Consider the following 26,128-nt stretch of genomic DNA (forward strand, 5'->3'; position numbering starts at 1 on the left):
ACAAAATATAAAGAGGTAAACAGTGAAACTCAGTCTTCCCAACCTTTTCCCTGGTCTACCAAGCTCCCACATTTTTCTACCACACTTGTTGGATAGTCTTTCAGAATTTCTTTATGTGCATGCACAGAAAAATAGACATATATTCTTACTCCCTCTACTGTCTTTTTTTTCTTTTTATGGAAAGATAGCATACTCTATAGTGTGCTTTCCTTTGTGCTCTTAGAGATCTTTTTATGAGAATACAGCTTTCTTGTGGATGTGCCATATCTGCTTTAAGCAACCCCAGTGACAGTCACTTCTGTTGTTTTTAATCATTTGCAATTATTTAAAAATAATAAATAAAAAGTGCAATGAGTAACCTTGTGCATACATTATTGACTATAACTGGTAACCAGAAGTGCGACTGTTGGGTCAAAGGGCATGCACACTGTAATTTTGATAAATGCCAAATTGTCCTCCGCAGGTGCTCAACAACTTATTTGCCTGTATACTTTCATACAGCTTTACTAATATATAATATAGTTCGTTATATTAGTTTAACAAATGTTTCACAATTTTATGAGGAGGGCTATTCTAGGTGTTTAGGATACTTCGGGGAACACCACCCCACCACCACCAAGTCTTTTCCCTTATGGAGCTTATAATCTGGTGGGACAATACAGATAATAAACAAGAAAAATAATAAATTGGTAAATTACAAATCAGTACTCTGGGGAAAGAAATTACTATAGGTTAAGGAAAATAGGGGGCAGGGTGTTATAGTTTCAAATGGCTGGGGAAGACGAGTCTCGCTGAGAAGAGCACATTTGAGCAAAGGAGCTGACAGCCAACTGGGTTCCTAGGGAACTCGCATTCCAGGCAAAGGGCGGGGAGGATCCAGTGTTTGTGCAAAGGCTGACATGGCCTAGCAAGGGGGAAGAGTATGGTGTGGCTGAGGCAGAGTAGGTGAGGGGTAAGCCGCTGGGGGGCATAAGGAATTCTACCACTAAGGCTTTTTATCAATCTTTTAGGTTTTTGCCAATCTGCTTGATGAAAATGAGATCTTAGTATATCTTTTTCATTTCTTTTTCTTATTATTATTACAAGAGCATCTTTTTTCTTATTTCCATGAGTCATATCTTTTTCTGTGAAATCAGTTTACTACTTTTAACCAACGTTCTATTAAGTTGTGGGACTTTTTCTAATTTGGAAACACTTTATAAAAATTAACCTTTTTAAAATACGTGCTGTGAATACCTTTTTCCTCAGTTTGTTGCTTTATCCTTTGTGCTTTTTGCCATGTGTAAGTTATTTTATTTTATCCAGTCAAGTTCACCAAATTTATTTGTTAAAATACAGGCTCAGCTACTATTAAAACAAAACAAAAAGCTAAACATAGTAATGGCTTAACCAAGAGGGAGTTCATTTCTCTCACACACACATAATAACAGCCTTAACAACAAAGGCCCAAGGCTGATAGGATGGTTCCATGGTATCGAGAACTCAGGCTCTTCCTATTGTGTGGCTTAGTCATCCCCAACCCACAACAATTATGTCATAGTCTCAGGTGGCAGCTTCATATCTCACCACTGTATTCACATTCTAGCCAGTGGATGTGGTGTAAGGAGTACAGAGCCTACCCCACTGCTGTTAAGAGTACAAGGAAGCTGCATACTACACTTGTCTCACATCACAATGAATCACGTGTGTGTTCCAAGGGAGTCTTCATCAATCGCCCACTCCCCCCCCCCCCCCCCCCCCCCCCGCCGGCTCAAGTTCTCTCCTTTTTGGGGAATGAGCGGGAGGTGTAAATAGATTCCAAAAGTTTTTAAAGGACAATAAATTCTATTTATGATTCTGAATAGTTATTTAAAACACCAATCACTATCACGTAATCATTTTCATTTTGCTATTTGCTTCTAAACAAATCAGCAGTTGACCATTGTTTCCTCCCAAGTCCAGTCTTAACTAATATCACAACTACTAAGTCCTCGATGGCAAGGCCTCATGAAAATGTAAAGGAACAATACTGACAAATAGAGTTTAGCTCCAAGGAAACCATAAAAGTTAAATGATTTCTCAAATGAAAATGTACAGTACTTCAGAAATAATTCATATCCTTTTCTCTCCAGATTTTAATCATTAGCTTTTGCAATCTACATTTACCTAGTTTTGAGGGAAAAACTTTGTCTTTCTTAGCATAAGGTGACAGAATTATTATTAAATTCTAATTTATGTCAAGTGAAAGTGTGTTCTCCCAAATGCAAGCATAGCTTAAAATTTTTTTTAATAACAAATAATAAAACACTGAAATAAAAAGAAAAAAAAGAATTATTATGTAAACTTAATCTGCTCTTACAATGCTCCCTTTATCACCAAAAGGCTGGTCAAGAGAAATGAAATCTAGAAAAACAGGAAGTTAAGGTAGATCACTGCTTATTAACTATGTGGCCTTGGGCAAGTTATTAGAGCGAATGCCAGGATTAAATGAACAATGCTCATTAAATGCAAATAATAATTATTGTAGAGCTTTTTATCATGTACCATGATCTAGATTAACTGTGACATAGAGAATATAACAAACATTCATTGGCTTTCTAGTTATTCTGTATCTGTCCATTTTGAAGGCAAATTATTATGGATAAAATAAGTGCAAGGTTTGTAAACTTGGCTTTCCTGGCACTGATCATAAAGCACACGTGAAATGAAGGCGACCAATGTCCAAAGTGGATAAAGGACTATAACAGCAAATATTCTGGCTCCCTGAACGCCCATTCATTACCCTATAATTAGGGTTGGTTCTTCTAGAAAAAACCGAAGGAGATAAAGATAAGAAACTGGTCCACCCAACCTTTTCCACTTACTATAATTTTGTTTTCCTAATAGATGGGCTGTTTCCTCTAACTTTTCCAAAAAATTCAAAGGTTAACTCACGAGAGCTATATTTGCTTGAGTAGGAATTGGCAGAGGATGATCATTCAATTAACAAACATTTATTGAACTTGGTAAGCATTTACACTACATGCCATGCCAAATACAATCACTCCAATTTCTTTATTATTGAGTTGTCCCTTTTTTACAGATGCAGGTTTTATAAAAGTAAGCTCATTAGAACTAAGAAAACAAAAACAGTGAATCTTATTTTATCGTGTTCTAGAAATAGCTGTAAGCTAGAAAATCCCTCCCATCTCCTTCTCTTCCCATCCATCCCCCCACAGAACTCATGTGGGTTTGTGTTCCAAAAATTCCTTGCTGTGAGATGCCACCATAAAATCTGTTTTACTCAGTCTTAATCATCCAGAAAATTCTCCTGACTTTGTTAGAAATCATCTACAATTATGCCTCAGGCAGGCAGTGTTTCAGTATGGGGTACATCCTGCTTCCCTTCAAAGTCTGCAAATACTCCTTTCCCACAGTGCAGCTGTCGTTACCCAAGAGGTTTTAGACCGTTTTTGCACATACAAAGTGATGATGTTTTTTCAAAAGAAAAAATGAGTAAGTCCTAAGAACAGTACTTAGCAGAAACAGCATTAAACTTTTCTACACTTAAAGGGTAAGCAAATTGAATCCAGGACATCGCTTACAGACCACACTGGCAACGAAGTTAGCTAACAGAAGATTGACTATAACAATAATAGTTATCTGGGACTAACGCTGGGATTTTTTTTAGTCCAGTGGTTCTCAGGCTTTCATATGCATATGAGTCACCTGGGATATTAATGAAGAATACATGCTCCCAGGCTCTGCCTATTCCACCCGATCCCACAGTCTGTGATCGTTAGGTGGGAGATCCATCACAGTGACTTTCAAACAAATATCCCAGGTGATTCTTATACCTGGGGCTTGTCAACTTTGAAAAACCTTTAGAAAAGCTGTCTCAATATTAAGCCCCAACAACAACAAATGGCAAGAAAAAAAAGTACAACTCTTATCAATATCTGTGCCAATACGTTGCAGGTGTTGTATTCACAGGGTTATTTTAATTTTTTCCTCAAATAATTGTTTTATGCTTTAAAAATATGAGCTAAAGGCCAAAATTATGAGCTAAGGGGAAAAGCTGAATCTTAGAATAAACCTGATTGAACATCTCCAAATAACCTAAGTCTTAACACCACCAGCAATGGGTAGAAGAGAGAAACCTAAAGATTAAAGAGGGACATATAGCAAAGTAGTACATTGCAAGTCTCTCTGATTAGCCAAAATGGACACTTAGAAAAGACCTATAAATTTTTAGACTGAACTAACAACTACAACAGACAACTGATTTGATGCCAATACAGCCCATTCTGCAATCTGCAAAATGAAAGCCACAAAAGCCTAGATGTATAAGATACCCTGAAAGCCTATTTTTTTTATTTCATCAACAGGGAGAAAATGAATAAACCCAAACAAAACAAAACAAAAACAAAATATAAACAGACCATTACAAAATGATCACTTCACTCCCAGTATAATTAGATAGAAGGACTCTGAAGTAATCAGAAATGAATGATGCCCTTTAAGAACCAAGGCTAAACCGAAATGGCAAGTGCAGACCTGGAATAATGGGGAAGAGGCAAACATGGAATCTGGTGCCATTCTTTCCCAACCTTATTTCCTTCTACTCTTCATCATAAACCCACCACTGCTGACGGGCTGCTTTCCTGTCTTTCTTTCCCACCTCTGTCAATCTGTCCAAGATGTTTGCCTTTCTCCATCTTCTCAGTCATATCGTACCTGAAAGAAATGGTTCAAACCCTATTTCTTTAACAAAATCTTCTCACTCATTGTTTTCCAAATTCCAAAATATTTATCCCATCTAATTTCATTCTATTTTATATTTTTCTCTATTGAATTCTTAGTCCTGAGGTATCTAAGTATCTTCCTCCAACTACATTGAACCTCCTTTTAGACAGGAACTGTGTGCTGTACCAGGTAGAAACTGGGCACCATTTCAGTTATCATTTGCTCGGGTAGATCAGATCATTGCATGCTTCTGCTCATAACCCACCGTTCCCTCACAAGGGACAGTCCAAACCCCTTGGCATAGCAGGTAAGGGAAGCAATATATTGCTATGCAAAGCGCAAAGGTATTGGAACATATGTTCTTTCCTACTAGCCACGGGATTCTGGTGAAGTTAAATTCTGATATTCTAGTTCCTCCACTGTAAAATGGGGATATCGATACCTTTTTCACGACATTACTTGGATTTAACAAAACAGTATATATGCAGTGCCTTGTATAATGAGTACACAAAAAAACCAGTTCTCTTCATCTCTTTCCTTCTCTTATGACCCTTTCTAAAAGGGCCAACCTACAACTGTACTTTCTATTCCTAACCCCGAATATCCTATACTGCAAACTTCACCCTGTTCAGCCATACTACACTTTTTTCCCACCAATGCCTCAGGGCCTTTGAAAAACCTGCTGTTCCAGCTTCTAAACAGTACCTTTTATCTAGTAAACTCATTACTCATCCTTTGAATTCCAGGTTAACTACCACTTCCTCTGAGAAGTGTTTTAGTAGCTTTCAAATAAAGTGAGTCACTTTCCTCCTGAGTTCCCAGAGCATTTTGTACATGCTTACACTAAGCAGTTGCCAATATCATAATATTTATTTTAGGAGTCTTCCCCCATTAGTTTTTAAACTCCTCTAACTCACCAGCACCCCAATATATAACGCTACACAATGCTTGATTGGCACTCAGCTATATTCTTAATGAATGAATTAATAATTTAATAGACACCAACTCAGATATGGTATTAAAGTGAAAGTCGGTTAACCATCAGACTCTTGGTTTCTGCTCAGGTCACGATCACAGGGTCATGAGATCTGGCTGAGCAGGGAGTAGGGCTCTGCGTTCAGCATGGAGTTGGCTTGTCCCTCTCCTTCCGCCTGTACTCCTGCCCAACCCCCCATGCTCTCTCTCTCTCTCGCTCTCTCTAAAATAAATAAAATCTTAAAAAAAAAATAAAGTGAAAGTCAAAGATTTAAGTTTCAATTTACTAGTAACCAGAAAAATGAAACCAGGCTAAAAGAACTTCCTTAGCAATATCCTGTAAATCCACACGGTGGCGATGTCTCCACGTGAAAGAGCTGTGTGTGCGGCTCCACATTCCCTATTTGTAAAGCGGGAAGCTAATACAAGGGATCAAACTGAAGTTGACAAAGGAGTTGAAAGAATCATCATCAGCACCAAAAGAAAACTAACTCAGCAAAGATGGCTATTAGAGGGCAAAAAAGTAACATGAAAAGGCCACTTTATTCAGCTGTTAATATGATACGAAAATTTAATGGTGTTTTGTGGCGCCCAATCAACCAAAAGGGCTGCTTATGGCAATGAAGGCAAGGAAAACTGAGGAGAGAGAATGACTTGTAACAAAACATGAGTGGCAGGAGTGGGGCAGGCGGCTGTGGGCAAAGGATACTTAGCTAAGCTTAATATTCAGCTCAAAACAGACATCTAAGGGGGGAAGGGTGGTGACAACAAATAAGACACTGAAACATTGGTAAGAATGGTACCCTTGCAAAATCCGAACAGTTCTGGACCAGAAGTTAGTGCCTTCCCAGATGACCTGACAAAATAAGGCATGAGGAGGGCATGAGCACTACAAGAAGGGCTCCCTCCCAGTTTAGCAGATCAAGTGCAATACGGCATTGGCACAAGTCAGAAGTGATCCAGGGACGTGTAGAAGCACCTCTATGGTGCTTTCTATGGGCAGCATTAGCAAGGGCTTTAGAACACAGAGAAGCAAAGACATGAAAATCATTCAAGCATCGGGGAAGTATCTACAAACAGTGGTTAGGAAGACCATTCAGGGAAGAGGTGGTACATGGCAATCACAGAGAGGTTAGGTACAACTAAGACCTCAAACATCAAACATCAATGTTTTGGATATTTTAGAAGGGATGTTATACCATATTCAAACAACAAAGTTGCTGGCATCCGAGAGACGCGGAGACAGGATTATTATCACCTTTATGTGGGCGATTGGCTCCACATCCAGGGTAAAACATCAGAAAGGGGAAAAAAAAAAAATGAAGACTAACAAAAATTCCAATAACTAAGTGGAGACAACTAGCAAGGAATCTCAGAGGGCCAGCCACCTAGTGCCCAAAACTATAAAAACACCTGTTCCTTTTCCTGTATCCACTATCTGAGCAGCAGCTTCCAACCAGAGGACAAAAACCAGAAAACAGAAAACCTTCCTAAGTGTCCCCTTCCCCCCAACCTATCATCACATTCTTTTTGTGCCTCCCAACCCCTAGGACTCTCTCTCTTTTTTTTTTTTTTTTGCTTTTAGTCAAACCAAAACAGAGACTTTATTTTGTTTAACCAGAGGGACGATACTTCAGAACTGAAAGGAGTGCTATAAATCCAAAATTCATAAACCCCTATCTACTTCTTTATCACATGTCCTTTGGTACCTTACTGTTCTAAGTGTGGTGCCTGGTAGCAGCATGGACATCACTTGGGAGCTTGTTAGAAATGCAGAATCTCTGGCCCTACCTCAGATTTACTAAATCTGCATTTTAACAAGATGTCCAAGACGTCTGTATATACATCAAAGTTTGGGGAACACTGCTGCATAGATGACTTTTTAAAAGGAAATTTTAGCTGTAAAATGATATCGTACTCTTAAGCTCCCTCTCCAGAAAATTAAAAGCACTAATTTAACAAAAATATGGCAATTACACATCTCTTGCAGAGCCATCAGCAAAGCCTCTCAGTGGAAGCGCTCCGCTGAAGTTCAGGCCCTCACTGCTGCCCACATATGCTGTCATTACCCTCTTCTGGTGGGCTTAGACTTGTACTCTCGAATATAAGATTATGCCAGAAACATGAAAATAACGTTACTTATTTACAGCAAATTATTCTCTGTTCTTCTACAGGAGTCAGGCAGTCAGCTCTCATCAGAGGTTTTCAATACGAACTTGCGAGCCCCCTGGGACTGCACACTGTCCAACCCTCCTCTAACCATAATAGCTACTGCTATTGAGCTACATAGGATTTCCTATGAACAAAGTGTTCCATGGCTTAAAAAAAAGAAGTTCAAACAATGGCCACCTTCCAATATGCAGATGGCTTTTCCGATACACAATAATTGTAATCTTTTCCAAATACATTACATCACTTTTGTTACTGGATTTATCAAAAAGTTTAATCATTAGTTGTTTTTGGTTTTTGCTCCTCTGATGGGGCTGTAAGCTACAAGCTGAAAAGCAAAATATGTATTATTTATTTCTGTATGGTCAATGGCACAAAGTAAGCTCACCAAATAAATTAATGCAACACAGCAATGTAAGTGACCCTAACAATATTAGGTCAAAAGAAAAGTGAACCCACACCATTTTTACTAAGGCATAAAATATAGGATATTTTTTAGAAAGAGCTCTACCAAGAGTTACAGGTGTTTGGCATTTGTATTTCTAACCTATAGAGAAGTAATATTTTATCATAAAATTATATACTTCATAATATTTAATTATATATAAATATATGAATTCCCATACTTATAAAAACACATTTAAAAAATAGAGGGTAACTTTTTATTCTATTTTCTAAAAGTTCTAAATTGTAAGGAAGTTACTTCACTTTTATAAATAAAAACTTTGAGGGGAAAAAAAGCACCATTTAACATTAAGTTTTTCAGAAAATCCTTATTCTCTACTCAATAGCAACTCAGTTGCAGAGGCTTAGAACCATGGAAAAGGAAAGTAAATAGCATCAGAAGAACTCTGAAAACTGATGAAAATATTAAGGCTATTTCAGCTTTATTTTGAAAAAAAATTGTATTTTAGGGGCACCTGGGTGGCTCAGTCGGTTAAGCGTCTGCCTTCGGCTCAGGTCATGATCCCAGGGTCCTGGGATCGAGTCCCACATCGGGCTCCCTGCTCAGCAGGGAGTCTGCTTCTCCCTCTCCCTCTGCCTGCCACTCTGCCTACTTGTGCTCTCTATCTCTCTGTCAAATAAATAAATTAAATCTTTAAGGAAAGGAAAAAAGAAAAAAATTGTATTTTGAAAATAAAGGGAATACAGTAGGCATACATTTTTTTAATTGTAATTTATATAACCAGCAAAATGAACAATATAAACTATTGAAGAACTAGTAAAGCCAAAAATTCTGTAGGTTCATAAATGGAGTCATTCTTAAACATAAAATTCATTTAAAAAATGAAATGAAGGAGTGATGCCTTGGGAGCCATGAAGTTATTAAAAACACCTTTTTTTTTTACAAGAAAGAAAAAATGTCAATGCAGATTACGTATTTATTACAATATATCAATCAGTCATTCAGCTATACTGAGGGTGGAGGGATATATTCGAGGGCTTATGAAACAATTTATCAGATTTAAAAGACCGGCCAAATCTGAAAAATTAACGGTTTTGAAAACTACCAACGGGTCATAAAATTAATTTATAAAGCCATGTCTTTTAGAATTATGCACTGCAATTTCGTTTTCACAACAAACCCGTTCCTCATGAAGAAAAAACTGGTGCTCAGAAATTAAAGAGAATTGTAGACATCCAGAAACTGAGTCAAATCCAAAGCCAGATCTGCCCAACCCACTAAACAAGGGTCTGGAGTAACTGCGATAATACTGCCCAACAATTTACAGCACCACTAACCCCTACTTATCAGAAAGCAGTAAGCCTTATTTACCTTATTTACCAACCTTACCTTATTTACCAACTATATATTTCCTTAAATAGCTATATTTGAGAGTTCAGAGGTCTTTATGCACTAAGTTTCACAGAAAATTGATACAAAGAATCTAATACCTAACATGTAGTCAGCTCTTATATTACAAAATGAGACCATAATGAAGGTCTTTATTGGCTGATCTATAAAACAGTATCTTCCTTTGAAATAAATTCAAAAAAATAAGAGAACAGATTAATGCAAATTTCTGTACTAGAAATGGCAAATGTAAACCCCAGTCCTTGCCCTGACAGAGTTTAAAACTAAATACAGTTTCGAAAGTTATATAATCTTCCATTCACCACAAAAATAAAACATTTTCATTGAAAGACTACTAGTCAATATTAAAATACCGATATTGCTAAGAAGCCCTAAAGTATTACCATATGTACATAAAACAATCTTTCTAAGTATGTCCATATGTTGGTGTATATACACACACACGCACGCATGTGTGTGTATTTGAATTTTCATACTTACGTAGGGCACATGAGTACCTCACAACATGCCAAGCGTGGTGGCCAAATATCCCTGTACTACAATTCTATGCACAAGCTAATTCTTTTTTTTTTTTAAAGATTTTATTTATTTATTTGAGAGAGAGAGAATGAGAGAGAGAGAACACATGAGAGGGGACAGGGTCAGAGGACGAAGCAGACTCCCTGCTCCGTGGGAAGTCTGCTTCTCCCTCTCCCCCTCCCCCTGCTTGTGTTCCCTCTCTCGCTGTGTGTCTCTCTGTCAAATAAATAAATAAAATCTTAAAAAAAAAAATTGTGATTACATCTTGCTAGGAAAGAAAGGAGATTTGAAGTATTTTCTTTTTTTTAAGGGGGAGCTAAAGCAACCTAGGTAATAGATGCGTAATGTAAAATAAAATAAATGCTTGGCCACATCAGGAAGGAAAAAGCAGTACAACAGCTGGATACAGGCCAAAGAGTCAAAGGAGACCGTTCTTATGGATGGCAGAGACTGGCACACTTGGAGTCTGTAGGGAAGGGGGCAGGAGGGGAGGCCGGCAGCACAGGAGAGAGCAGGAATAACCACCCTGTGCAGGAAAATGGACACCCCTCCCCCTGGAGGGATGGGTGAGACAGGAGGCACCTGCAGCCACAGACAAATTGGGTATCTGAGAACAGAAACTAAAGCCTGAAGCAAAGTCCCTGGAGGAGGAGTGGGAGGGCACAAAGGGGACAGCAGTGGCTTGCTGGCCTTGCAGAGAAGTGACAATTCGGGATAGCTGCTGTGAAAACAGGAAACCATGTCAACAAATGAAAAGACTGCTATAAGCAATAAGGGCCGAGCTGAGGCTTAAAGTCCTAAATTACAATTGCACATTTACAGATTTATTTTATTTTTTTTAAAGATTTTATTTATTTATTTGACAGAGAAATAGAAGAGCACAAGCAGAGGGAGTGGCAGAGGGAGAGGGAGAAGCAGCCTCTGCACTGAGCAGGGAGCCCGATGCGGGGCTCGATCCCAGGACCCTGAGATCATGACCCGAGCCGAAGGCAGACGCTTAACCATCTGAGCCACCCAGGCGCCCTGCACATTTACAGATTTAAATCAAAATGCTTGAAGAGACTCAATAGGCCTCAATGAAGTTTTTTTTTTTTTTTTTGGAAGAACAATTTCCTCTCCTGCAATAAGGAGAGATAAACCCCTTCACAAAATGCTATGAAAACTCTTTTGGAAACCAAAGCATTCAGGCAAATATACATGTGGAAACAGAGTTACACATATTTATAGTGTGGGTATGGGGTGTGTGCTTACACTTTTAAAAAACTTATATAACGGTTGAATTTCTGATCCAAAGGTTTTTAGCACTTCAGATGTATCTATAAATTAAACTGAAATGGTGAGGATGGTTGGCCACTAAAGAAAAACTAAAGCTGAAAGGACACATTGTTTATCTCATTTCTTGAATTAAATTAAGTAAAGTATCTCTAAATTAAAGTCCGTCAGGTTAGGACTTTATATTATCCAACTGATTCCCAAGTGAGCAAAATACCTAGCATATAGTAGATAACAAACGAAAGGAAGGCAGAAATCACCTGATATTCTCATCCTCTGTATAAAGTTCAACTAATTTTATCTATCTAGTACAGAAAAATACTAGAATCTAAATGGTCAATTCTAAGTTTTTTAAAGTTCTATTTCATCAGAACCACAACTCTCCCCCTAATCTTGATGCATTTTAAAGCAGCATTTTTGTCATCCTGTTGGTTTATGCTAAAACAATAACATCATAGGAGTTAGACGTCACTACCATAATGCCTTCCTAACAAAAGTCTAAAGCAGCTAAAAAATTGGGAGATCAAAATGTAAATTATCAAAACACTGATGATGACAAAGACAGTAGCAGCTAACATTTTTTTAAGATTTCTTTATTTATTTTAGGGGGAGGGGAGCGAGAGGGAGTGAGGGGAGGGGAGAGGGAGAGAATCTCAAGCAGACTCCCTGAGAAGCTGCTAACATGTTTATGCACTTACTACGTATGCAATGCTCTACATACTTTACACATAGTACTGATAACTGTCCTCACACCAACACTAAAAAGTAGGTACAATATTATTCCCAATTTATAGATAAGAAAAATGAGGTACAGAGTTAGATCAAAAGAGTATTATATTTACCTGGTGAAATTATTAAAACCATAGACTTAGAAGTTACCAGCACACAAACATAATAAGGAAAAGAAAATACTCATCACTTGGTCATAAAACCAAAGTCTAAAAGTCTTTGATATTCTGGCTACACTACATTCTTAAAGCTCAAGGGAGAACAAGAACAGACAAGTCATTTCCCTCATGAGTTAATAACAACAGGTCCCCAAAAGAGGGATAGCATTATTAAGTTATCTCAGATTTATATGCATCACAAATACAAGTGTTCTTTAATTTTCAAAACTGCATTTACACGAATTGGTAAGAGCAGAAACATGTCTATTCAAGGATCACAGAAGAAAACGCTCCAATTACCCTTCATCACAAGATTGGCCAAATACTAGGGATCTGATTAAGTGATCTACAAATAGTCTCTGAATTTTTGGTCTTAGGTAATCATGATCTCCTGAATATCCACAGACTTTTCATTGCTTACTAACACTGTCACCTAATTCTAACTAGTCAAAAATGAGCAACTGCTACAATCAACTTTATATATAAACTCTAGCCTAAATGCAATCAATTTAGGATTATCTGTAAGACATGGCTTTGCATTATGAGGAGACTCACATTCACTGTCTAAACTGACTTAAAAAAAAAAAAAAACAAACAACTCAGGTATATTTAAAGACACTGTAACCTACCTTCAATTTAAATAAATAATAAGTAATCATTGCTAGGGACTCAGGATAATGAAGGCAGAACTGATGGTGGGTTTCATCACCCCAGGGAAGCCAGCAGCAGGGAGGGATGATGTGTTTATACTGACTTGCACACAAGCAATAGCATTTTTATGGCACCATTTCTTACGATGGCATGAACACGGCCGAAAAAAGCCGGTGAGTGATAACAGCTAAGGTGACAAAATCACAATGTCTAGGCTCAAATCCAGATCCCACTTTCAACAATGAGACCTTGGCAAGTTCCTTAGCCCATAAAAGCCTCAGTTCCTTCATGTGTAAAACTAGGGTGATGACAACATCGACCCCACAAGGCAAACTATAAGGAATAAGTAAATTAATGCATGTAAATCACTTATTAGACTATGTGGGAGGTAGGAAGTCCTTGTTAAATGTTTGCTATGACCTCATCATCAATACTACCAAAACTGTGTTTTAAGGGGGGAGGACAAAGGAATAGAAGGTTGACACTCAGTGCCACTAGACTGCTTCAATAAATGTTAATAATAGTCCTCAGAGATTTCCAACCCTGACATTTGTACACCTTATTGCACTGATAGCTTCTAATTGCTCCTAAAAGAAACAAATATTCTAAAATATTTGTATCTTAATTTCTTCAAGAATAAGTATGTTAAGGGCATTTGCCTCTTGTTATTTTTCCCATTAACAAATATATCCTGATTACTTAATATTCTTCTACATTTGATGTACATTCTTTTAATCTCAAGACTGGATATTTACAAATCCTGTTATACAGCCTCTAGATGTCATAGTTTCCTAAGTTACAACCTAAGAATCACCCTAGATCAGATCAGATCACCTGTATCTTCTTCTAAACACCATCCCTGACTCCCCCATTCCTTCAGTTAGCCTCAGTTCAAGCACTACCCTCCTCAGATTACTTCGATTGTCTCCTCACTAATCTCCCTGCCCAGCCACTCAATCTAATCCACCTTTGTATTTTCAGAGAGACACAGGTATCATCTTTGAGGGGAAGGATGGGGAGGCATTTGGTCACATCATTTTGCTGCTTGAAAACTGGCCACCTGACTACAGATTAAAAGAGATTTAAGAAAAATATCAACCGATAAACTGTAAAGAAAAGATTTTTTTGAGACAAAGAGATTTTGAATATTTTCATAATATTAAGGAATTATTTTTTTAAGGTTCGATGATAATATTGTGGTTAGGGTTTTTGTTTAAGTCTTTATCTCTTAAAGATAAAGATACATATCAAAATTGATACAGAAGAACTGTTATGTCTGGATTTACCTAAAAATAATCCAGTTAGAGGTGGGAGAGGGGAAATAAGAGATGAAACATAACTGGCCATCAATTAACAATGCTGGATGATGCATAAATGGGGGTCCATTATACTACTGTCTCTAATACTGTGAACATTTGCAATTTTCCATAATAAAATGTTATTTAGAAGGGAAAAAACTCATTCCCAATTACCTAAAGAATCACGACTGGTATTTTTAACAGCACATTCACAAGCAAATATGACTGTAGCCTGACTCTTCTCTTTTTTTTTTTTTTTTTTAAAGATTTTATTTATTTATTTGAGAGAGAGAGAATGAGAAACAGCATGAGAGGGAGGAGGGTCAGAGGGAGAAGCAGACTCCCTGCCGAGCAGGAAGCCCGATGTGGGACTCGATCCCGGGACTCCAAGATCATGACCTGAGCTGAAGGCAGTCGCTTAACCAACTGAGCCACCCAGGCGCCCGCCTGACTCTTCTCTTAATTTGTCATCCTGACGCATACCCAGATGTCAGTGGCCCTGAACTTGCCGCAGGTATTCAGAACATCAGACCAGGCCCCTTCCCCTCTGTGTCCCCACATTTACTGTTCCTTCTGCCAAGAAAGTCTCTCTAGACTACCAGATACACTTTTGAGACCTAATTGAAAGGGCCACTTCTCTGAGACTCTTCCCATTCCCCTCAAGGCTTCCCTTGTACTTCTTCAGCCCTTAGTACCTATCTATATTCTCAGTTCTTCTGGTTGGTTACGTTTTGTTGTTGTTGTTTTCCTTTTATTCTATTTCTAGCTCCTTCAAGAGATTATAATTACAGCCTCCCTAAGGGGGAGAAGCTGTATTTCATTTATTTCAATAAATATTCCCTATAATAAGCATGGAAAGTAGTAATTATTTATTTAATAGCACTTTGAAAAACAGAAAGTCAACAGAACAACAGCCAATCATGGCAAACATTATTAATAAAATATGTGCAGTAAACCAGTTTATATGTCCTTAATACAATATATTTACCTACTATATGTTTATCACATTCTTAAAAAAAATTGTAATTTTTTCAAGGAATATGTTACATATCTTGAAAGAAATATCAGTATTATTTATAGAACAAACTAAGCCCAAAGAGATGTGGGCAGCTTATTTTCCTATTTCTGAAAAGGTGATAAACTAAAATATGACATTTATGCTATCATTAAACCTCATTTGATGTGGTTGTGGGAACATGTATTTTGTTCTGTTAGAATGACTACACTGTTTCTTATTTCATAATGATAAAAATGTCAAAATATTCCATAATATTAAATAATATCTCTGAACCACAAGTGAGAGATATACAGGTATAGATGGGAACTTAGCAGCAAAGGACTGTAAACTTTTACTTTATGACAGGCAATAGTTGAAATGTTTTACGTTTCTAAATTACAAAAAATAAGTTAATAACTTAGCCATTACTAATACTCCTGTGATACTTTAAGGAAATTATTTCGTTATTGCAGTATACACTGTACAAAGAGAAAGAAAACACCTACTAGTATAAAACTTCATTTGCTTCATGTCTTTCATATCTCACAGTCTCACACATTAACCTGTAAAAAAACAAAACAGAGACATGAGTTCAATATGTCACAAGAAAACATTCTAGTAGGTTAAAAACATAAAAGAGACGTGTGGTTTAGAAAGTTAAGATTACTTTATATGGACTGCCACAATCACTTATTAGCCTCAAGATAAATATAAATATTTTTGGTACCCAGGTTAACAAAATATAATAAAACAAAATCTGGTAAAGAGATGCTAGAAAAAAACTTTTGTTAGATGTCAATTTTGCCATGTGTATTTTATAGGGAACAAAATAGCATGTGTTTTACACTGTGTAAATGACATGTAGACAAATTAATGTTTTCCGAGGTAAGCAGAAAATGAGAAAAGAACCTAAAAATTAGAAGGGAGAACCCATTAATTTAAAAAATGATAAAGTCATTCACGTTAATGTTACTTACCAGTATGTAATTTCAGACAAAAGGAGGCTTTTATTAACTCAGTATATTTATGACTAATGACTAAATGGAGGCTTTACAACTTAAAGATTTGTTATTTTGGCCGATTCATCCCTGAGGAAAAAATTATGGAAATTATGGAAAACATGAATAAATGTTTAAATATTCAAAATTACCTCAAGAACAGCATCTTCAAGAAGCATCCTATTATATTAAGCCCAAGTAAAATTTCCAAAAAACACAGAAATGCAAAAGAGAAAATGACTATTCCTTCTTATGAAGGAACTAGCAAATAAAAAAGTGGCTATAAAAGTGATTATTTCAACAGCACCTCCATTTTGGTCAATGGGGTTAGTGGTCTCCAATTTGTGAAACTCTGATATCAACCTACAGCATTTTTCCTGTTCGCTAAATCCAGTTAACACCACATACTCTTGATTTTTCACTTGAAAACAACTCTCTGGTATATTCTTTTTCCTTGTTCTTACTACCATCACCTTACTTCAGAGGTCCTCTCAATCCCTTACTTGAAACATTCTACCTGAATGTCAGTCACTAACTCCAGGAGGAAGCCTCAAACCTTGAATACACATCATTAACAGAGATTGAATCACACCAATTCTTTGTAAGAGTCACAATTGATGGGTCTTAAATTACACAGCAGCTCTGTCTTGTTTCCTATTAGAATGAAAGAAGGATCCTTGCTGCAACCTCTTCACTGGATCTCATTCCTTCTCCTACAATAGACTCTGCTTTCCTTCAGGTTTACCTCCTTCTCCACATCACCATCCATTTCTACCTCTCTCCTAAATCACTTCCTTTACTAAATAAACTCATCTTAGCATCACCTATTGTATGGGGCAGGGGGACACCTATTTGAGCACACATCTCCCTCCAGTTATTATCCATATTTTGCTTTTCCCATGACAAATACTCTCCTCTTGGACTGTCTATATATTCTTCTCTCCATTTTCTCACCCTCTTGCCACTTCTCCATCATTTGCTCCCTGAAATTCCAAAAAAAAGACTCTAAAAAGTTATTAGCATCCTCTGTGTTATCTAAATCCTTTCTGTCCTTATCTTAATTCCACTTCTCAGCAATATTTGCTGACTCCCTTTTTCCTTACACCATCATCTTCTCGAGGCTTCCTGTCCTCAGTCTTATGGTCTTCCTCTTAACTTCTTAGTCATTTTTTTCTGTCTCCTTTGGATTCTCCCCCCTTTCCATTCCTCTACCTGACTTCTAAATGTTATCAACTCCTGTCAGCCCTCTTCTCCTCTGCACCATGTAATCTCATCCAGTTTGTGGTTTTAAATTTAATCTATAAACGGATGACTTTCCAAGCAATACCCCACACCTAATCTCTCACCACGATATACACTCATCTAAATGCCTACTCAACATAGCCACTGGCTGTGTAACAGTGATTTCATGTTCAAAATGTCCAAAACAGATCTTAAATTTCTTTCCTAAGAATTTGCTTTCCCACAATCAGTAGTACCCAATTGTTTAGGCCAAAGATCTTGGAGTCATTACCCTTGACTCCTCCCTTTTCTTCATATCCCATCTCTCTGCCAGCACCTGTTTCCAAAATATATCCTCTCAAATTGACCAAGTCTACAAATGTAGATGTCAGCTTCTACTTTTGTACACCTACTGTCCATTCTCCACATGGTTTCTAAAGAAATCTTTCTAAATGTTAAGTCAGATCACCTACACTTCTGCCCTTGATTTCCACTACCTTTGGAAGAAACTTCTTATCCTTGGTGCCTTCATACACCAAGCCTATTCCCATGGCAGAGTATCCGGGGCATCACTACACTATGGAGATTTCTGCACAGCTGCCCTGACTCAAATGTTACTTCCTTTGACTACAAAGTCAAAGCAGCCCAGCACCCATTCTTATGTGTATGGTAAGTGTTGGAAGGCTTGTTTGTACAAACACACCCTAAATGCTCCCAATAATCACTATCTTGAGACTATAGAGATCCTATCCTCCCTCTATATTCCCATCAAGCAGAATGTATAGAAGAAAGTGTTCAGCGTTCAAGGTCAGGGGCGCTGGGGGATGGCCGGCCAGAAGCATCTCCTTTGTAACAAAGAAAAAGAGGTATCAGAAAGGCAGGAATGAAGGAAAGGGACTCACAGGAGAAGGAAACAAAGAAGAGGGCTATACATGTTACCTGTTGCCAGATGTAATAAGACCTCACTGCAGCAGGGACCACCCCCACCCCCCCACCCCCCGCCTTGAGAAAGCAAATAATCCAATGCAGCCCTTGTTGGGCTCTGGCAGAAATTAAAACCTGAACAGCAATTTACAAAGGGCGCCCTCAGAGGGAGGATGACGGACGCTTTCTCTATGAACTAGGGAAGAGGCAAAGGACACAGACTGCTGGTTCAAGCTACTGTCACCTGGGTGTCTGGGGACCGGAGCCACATGTCAGTCACATGTAGAACTCACCATATATTGGTCTAATAGAAACAAAGTGTTTTGGCTCTGGTTGAAACCGGTGCCAAATTTACTCTCCTTTATGGAAACAACTACTTTCAAGGGCCCATCTCTGCCATCGATGGGTGGGGGGTGGTACCATCCAAATGAAGCAGACTGCAGTAATTGCGGACAAGATAACTCCCACCAAAGCCCCATACAGTGTATATAACCCCAATACCCAAATATATTCTAGGAATGGATGTCCTCTCAGGACAACTACTGCAGGGGAATTCAAATTGAGGGTACACTTAGTCAAACAAACAAAAGGAGATGCAAAATGGACAGCTGTAATACTACTTGTCCCACAGAGGGTGATGGCAATTAAACAATATCATCTCTTGGGAGGCCATGAAGAAATCACAGGCACAATTAAGGAATTAGCCAATGTGGGCATTATATGACCAACTCATGGTCTATATAATAGTCTCGTCTGGCCTGTGAAGAAACCAAATGGAACGTGGAGAATGACTGTGGATTACAGAGAACTAAACAAGGTGGTACCCCCTCTTCGTGCAACTGTGCCCAGCATCATGTCACTTGTTGATGTGAATTGGGGAAGTTTTAGGTACATATGTTAAACCTGGCTAACACCTTTTTAGGTATTCCCATAGCCCCCGAAAGCCAAGAACAATTCGCTTTCAGCTGGGAAGGAGAACAGACATTCATCATCCTACCACAGGGGTTTTTATATAGCCCCATGATTTGCCACGGCTTAGCGGCCAGTGACCTAAGTCATTGGGCAATTCCAGAGGCAGTCTGTTTGTCTCATTACATTGATGATCTAATGTTAACTTCTCAGTCTTTTTCTACTTTGCAGTCCGCTGCACCAGATTTGCCTTCTCACCTAACAAGTCAAGGATGAGCAGTCAACAAAAACAAAATACAGGGCCCTGGCTTAATGGATAAGACAAAAGTTGTTTCTGCAGCAGGTATTGATAAAATACAGGCACACCCATGTCCCACCATCCCAAAGCAGTTGCAAACTTTCATAGGTCTCCTAGGATTTTAGCATCAGTTTATCCCCTGCCTGGCTCAACTGCTTCTGCCCCTTTATAGACTGGTTTAAAAAGAAGCCCAATGGGACTAGTCCACAAAGACAAGGCAAGCATCTGAACAAGGCAAGATGGCTATTAAATACATCCAAACCTTAAGTATTCTCATACAGGGACAGCCATATGTATTGGTTGTCGCCAGTTACCCAGAAGGGTTTGGACAGAGCTTGTGGCAACAGCAAGGGCACAAACATGTGCTATTAGTTTCTGGTCACAATTTTAAAAAGGAGCTGAGACCCAATATAGCATTTTAGAACAATAGCTGTGTGCTATTTACCATGCCTGATGGCAAGTAGGAAACATAACTAAAGGGATCCCAGTAGCTGTTCACACCCAGTATCCTATAGCAGGATGACTAAAGGATACGTTCCAAAAGCCCAAATCAGGCAGTGCCTAGACCCAAACTAGCTGAATGGCATGCCTACTTGCAACAGTGTAGTACCTTGACACACAGCCCCCTTTGTGTGGAGCTGCACTCCATCTCGGCCCCGTAACTTATGTCACAGCCATTAACTGGCATAGCATAGCCACCATGGCTGCCATCCTTTGTGCTGGAAGGAGAAAGACCGATCCCTGAGCATGCCTGGTATGTTAATGGCTCAGCAAGGAGCAAACCCTGCACCTGGATGGCTATTGCCATCCAACCCTCAACTGAAAGTATCTGGGTAGACTCCAGTACTAGACATAGTAGTCAATGGGCCAAACTATAAGCAGCATGGGTGGTACTGCTCCATGAACCTACCCCACTATTATATGCACAGATAGCTGGACAGTCTACCAAGAATTGACCATGTAGCTTCTCCAGTGGAAGGCACAGGACTGGATGGTAGTGGAACATCCACTCTGGGGCAAAATGTGGAAGGACATACTCCAGCAATTATGAGGTATGAACATCACTATTTACCATGTAGATGCACACACAGCATGCACCCCACCTGATAATTAACAAGATAATGATCTGGCCCATGGCTGCCTCCTAGAAGATATGCCAACAGAGGATGTTACCACCTGGCTACACAAGAAGGTGGGACACAGGACACAGACCTTGTGGGCCATTGCTAATAACTGGGGCTTACTGTGGTGTTACAAAGACATTGGAACCATCAGCTAACAATGCTCAACCTGTGCCCAGGAACAGCCACCACCTCTGTCAAGTGACACTGGACAGATAACAAGGGAGCAGCACCATATTCAAAGATGGCAGACTGACTACCTCGGTCCCCCGCCCCTCTCTGATGGTTGCTGTTATACTTTGATGTGTACTGACACTCATTCGGAACTCCTGCAAGCCTACCCCAGTAAGCGTGCTAACCCAAAGGCTACCATCCTCAGTCTAGAACAGCTGGGTGCTCCCTATGAGGTACCACTGACATTGACAGCAACCAAAGCTCCCACTTTACAGGACATGAAGTGCAAGAGTGGGCCAACACTCAGACATCCATTGGCATTTCCATCTATCATACAATCCCACTGCAGCTGGACTGACGGAACACATGAATGGACTGTTGAAACAACAAGTGCAACAAGAAACCCATTCACTGGCCTTCTGGACGAGTGCCCTGTCAACAGCTATATGGACATTAAATGAACAGGTACATTCCAATCAGTCGAGTGCCTATACTCTACTCATCAAGGACCTGATGTCACCCTTAGAAGACAAGTAGACAGAATGAAGAAGGATGTTCTCTGCTGCAAGTAGAGCACAAGGTAACCTTTTATTGTCCCTGCCACAACATCCACCTATAGGGAAACATATAATTAAATGGCTCTGGAAATGGCAAAGAAGTCCACAGTGGTTCGGGTTTTTGGCCCAATGGGGACTAGAAATAGAACAAGACCTACCCATCACCCCATTTCTTGACCCCACTCCACCAAAGACAGTGAAGGTACACAACCCCAGGCCTCTCATAAAAAAGGACACTACTGGGCCATATGGGTGGCTCAGTTGGTTAAGCACCCGACTCTTGATTTCAGCTTAGGTCATCATCTCAGGGTTGTTTGACTGGGCCCCATGCTGGGCTCCGCTCTGGCTGTGGAGCCTGCTTAGGAGTCTCCCTCTCCCTCTGCCCCTCCCTCCCTCTATCTCCCTCCCCCTCTTAAGGGAAAAAAAAAACAAAAGGACACTATCATAATCACCTTATGGAGCACTATTTTACCCCCACCATCCTTTTCAGGCTTATCCCACTGTATAGCAGAGGGGAGGCCAACAATTGGGTACTATAAACCTGGAGCCAAACCACAGTCATGGGTGGTGTTATTCCAGAACACTGCCTCCTGCATTCTATTAAACAATCATGACTTGGCCTCTTCTGGTGGTTACTAAACAGCTTAACTTTTTGCCCTTAGATTCTGCATGGGGAACCTTTTGCCAATCGGGTCCTGACCATAGCTTCTATACAGAATAAAACCAACTGTTGGGTATATAGTGAACTCCCCCCATCAGCGACTGTAGGCTTCCTCTGGCAAAATGTTTTCTAGAGTTTCTTAGCCATTTGTGTTCTCCTATTATTTGGATGCTGTGGCTTGTACTGTTGCTGTAGGATTTGGTTGCACTGCACCTCGGCATACTCGGCCCCAGGGACATTGCAAAAGAAGAGAATATAAAAAATGTACAGGCCAGGGGCACCTGGGTGGCTCAGTCATTCAAGCATCTGACTCTTCATTTAGGCTCAGGTGATGTTTTCAAGGTCATGGAACCTGCTTAAGATTCTCTCTCTCTCCCTCTCCCTCTGCCCCTCCTTGCCTCCTCTCCTCTAAAAAAAAAAAGATGTATGGACCATCCAAGGTATGCAAGGTGGAGTATATGGTACATGCTAGAAGGCTAGTTTGTACAAGCACACTATGAATGTTCCTGTTAATCACTATCTTGAGAATGTAGAGATCCCATCCTCACTCTATATTCCCATCAAGCAGAATACGTACAAGAACGTGTTGTTCAGCGCTCAAGGTCAGGGGCTCCAGGGGTGGCCAACCCAGAGCATCTCCTTTGTAATAAAGAGTGACTGGATGGCAGGCCATGAGCTCCTTGGAACTGGCCATGGAGGGTGGGAAGGGCTACAGACAGCTGCTAGACTAAGTTGCTACCCTATAAAAACTTGCTAACTGTGGATCCAAAAGCAGGTGTTTTGTCCAGTCCACTGTTCCTGAATTCCCTGTACCTAAGTTCCCTCAATAAACTTAGGTCTCAATCACGGCTTCTCTGCCCTTGGTTTAGAGTCTGCTGGGACATGGCCACACATCATGCTAAATGCACTAACATCTGAATAAAACAACATTGACCCATTTACTTAAATCTTGTCTGCCCCACCAGGAATATAAGCTCCATAAAGGCAGAGGTCTGGTCTACCTCAATGTATCTCCATGGCTTACGTCAATGTCCAGCACATAATAGGCACACATCAATGACTGCTGACTGAATAAATAAATTTAACCAGTGCCCTCAGAAAATCATGATAAAATCTTCTATAAGACAAATTAATGGGGAAAGTACTAAAATAAATAAATAAATGGGAAAAGTACCAAAACTGGTCATCTTTAAACATCATTGGAGGATGTTTTAACAAAAAGCACATTAATATTCCCTGAATTCAAGAATATACTAAGCATAATTTAGTTGTTTCTTAATGATCTAAAACTGCTTATGTAACAATAATTACACTTATCCGTAATGCTAAAGAACATGTATTCCAGCAAGCTCTTACTTCCAACACTGAATGGGTCCAGACAGTTACTTTGCTTTTTCAGATTTTTGGCTCTCACTTAACTATAGCATCCTCTGCCCTTTTGGCAAATACGCTGCTTCTAATCCATGTGGATTCAGGGAGTAAACGTTAGAAAAATAAAGTTGTGTTGAAAAAATATATAGCTTTCAAGTGAAGATCTGAAAACCTATACACTTCATAGGATATGTGATCTTACAGCAACATAGTCATTAACTGCATGCCAATTAACACTCAGAATCACTTTACTGCTTACACATGGGTGGGCCACAATAATGCACAAAGCTGAAGTTTTCCAAAAAATGAAAGTCTCTGCTGTCCCTCATAGAAGACTAATGTTCTATTACCTAACGCCAAATAAACAAACTTTCAAAATCATGATTAAGTGCTGTTTCTTTTCTAAAATTGGAAAACTCTATTATGTGGAAGTCTTAACTGTTCCCTGTTAATCCCAGGGATAAAACTTTTATGTATAAAATTCAAAGAAAATAAATTATCTAAATAAGATATATTTTTCCTAGAAATGGTAGCTCTTTTATCCAAGTCATTGTATTTATCTATACCTCTTTTTTTTGTTTGTTATTAACCATGTTGGTATCTTGATCTTGTTCTAAAAAAGGACTGAAGTTAGTTTCAGCTGATATTTTCCATAAATATCAGAAACAAATGATTTTCAACTTAAGCAGAATAAGATAAACATCTTAAAGTTCCCTCCCTGTAAGCTCATGCCAACAAACAAAACTGTATAGTCTCCAAAACAGACTTTCTAAAGTATAAATAGACTAAACTATATGACTGAATTAATCAGCTATTTCTACCCAAAATTTCCCTTTGAAGCAGTGGAAAATTGGTGGTTCTAAAGCTGGGTGATGGATTTATGGAACTTCATCGTACTATTTACTTTTGTAATTTTGAAAATTTCCATTAAGAAGTAGTAAAATTTTCCTTGTTCTATTGCACAGAGTCCCTGTTACCTAAATAACTTTATAACCACATATACCATAGACATACATTATATATGTAAATATTATTTAAATATTATCCATGTGTGGTTTTATACACACATAGGAATGTGCCATTTATATTTGCTTATTAAATAATTCCATTTGCACTTGCAGATTAACTGCATTCAATCAAATAGATGGTGCTACAATTTTTTCTTAGGGTAGCTGTCACCAAAAAAAAAAACATAAAATGGAAGTTAGACACTTTAAAAATTATTCCTGCTTTAATTTGAGCCATCTTCTAAATTCCCAATAGTTTTGTCCTTTCCAATAAAACCTGAATTTTTAAACACTTAACCTGCAATCTAATTTAAATGATTTTCATTAAAAATTAAATTTTAGAAGTACTCAATCCTCTTGACACTTTTTTCAATTAACAACTAAATATGAAATTGACATGCTCGCATATTAATTAGTGTTTAAAGAGTAAAGGGAAAATACATAGAAAAAGTATTCCTTTAATAATTAAAAACTGCTGGTATCAAAACTAGCTACAATTGGAGGAAACAAAACCTTCTCTATGTCCTTGCTGGTGTTTATATATAATCCATCTTCCCAAGGTCCTTTATATTCTGTTCCAGTTAAGACAAAATCACTGGATTATATGTTTTTGTTCTTTAAATACAGCTCAGATAACCATAATTAAGGTTACTCTATCACTGTAGAATAGAACCAATAAGATTTTATATGTGTTTCCCAAAAAAGGGCAGTTAACTTAATGCAATAAATATATTCCATACAAAGACCTAAAACATATTAAAATAAGGAACCTCATTGTTCTTGGAATGGTTAAAAACATTCTGGTTTCTTATGTATCTAAGTGCTGAGATGTAGATCTTTGTTTGCCAGGACAGCAAATAACACTCCTTTTGGGGTATTCACCAAGTAGTATTTATTCCTTTAGATGAGGGGGGCAAGGAGTGGGATATGGAGGAAGAGAAGATATCACTATGGCAGAAATGTCAAAAAATTATTATATGGATGTAAAACTTATAAGGCCCAGTACAGAGGCTAGATGAGGCAGAGTTTTCGTAAGTTATCTTTAATCCTACTTCTTAACCATAATAAAGGGTCATATAAAATTCCAGCATCCCATTATTAGTCATCATAAAATGACTTACCTAAGTTGGTGCTCTCTCAAGTTTGATAAGGCTTCCATACCATGTAAATAGGAATATACTATTTCCAGATCCTGTTTGAAAAGAAAAATAGAAATTATTAGACTTGTCAGGAAAAAGCAGGAAAAATCAAGAGAAAAGCTAAACCACACAAGTGTCATCCATTCAACCATCTTGGGGATATATACAAGGGTATTAAAATATATAATAAATTGGCTTAAACTTATCGAAAATAAGTATTTTAAGAAACTTGAAAAATTATCATTTTTTAAAAAGATTTTATTTATTTTGAGAGAGAGAGCGAGCGAGAGAAAGAGCATGTGCATGCACGCATGGGGTGGGGGGAGAATCTGAAGTAGACTCCTGCGAGGAGCTTGGAGCCCCATGCAGGGCTTAATCCCACCACTGTGAGATCATGACCTGAGCCAAAACCAAGAGTCTGACACTTAACTGAGCCACCCAGGTGCCCCTATCCTTTTTG

At 38.5% G+C, this 26,128-nt stretch overlaps 1 protein-coding gene across 2 annotated transcripts in view; it reads right to left on the reverse strand.

The window, feature by feature from the left end:
- The window catches only part of RAPGEF2 (Rap guanine nucleotide exchange factor 2), a 242,243-nt gene that overhangs the window by 149,327 nt on the left and 66,788 nt on the right, over nucleotides 1–26,128 (reverse strand). For both annotated transcript variants that reach the window (XM_021698714.2, XM_044912856.1), the window contains exons 2-3: nucleotides 25,651–25,721; nucleotides 15,795–15,851 (exon numbers count right to left, since the gene is read on the reverse strand). In XM_021698714.2, coding sequence (XP_021554389.1) covers nucleotides 15,795–15,851; nucleotides 25,651–25,721 — 128 coding nt within the window. The remainder of the gene's footprint in view (nucleotides 1–15,794; nucleotides 15,852–25,650; nucleotides 25,722–26,128) is intronic.

This window comes from Neomonachus schauinslandi, chromosome 2 (assembly GCF_002201575.2).
Source record: "Neomonachus schauinslandi chromosome 2, ASM220157v2, whole genome shotgun sequence".
NCBI lineage: Eukaryota > Metazoa > Chordata > Mammalia > Carnivora > Phocidae > Neomonachus > Neomonachus schauinslandi.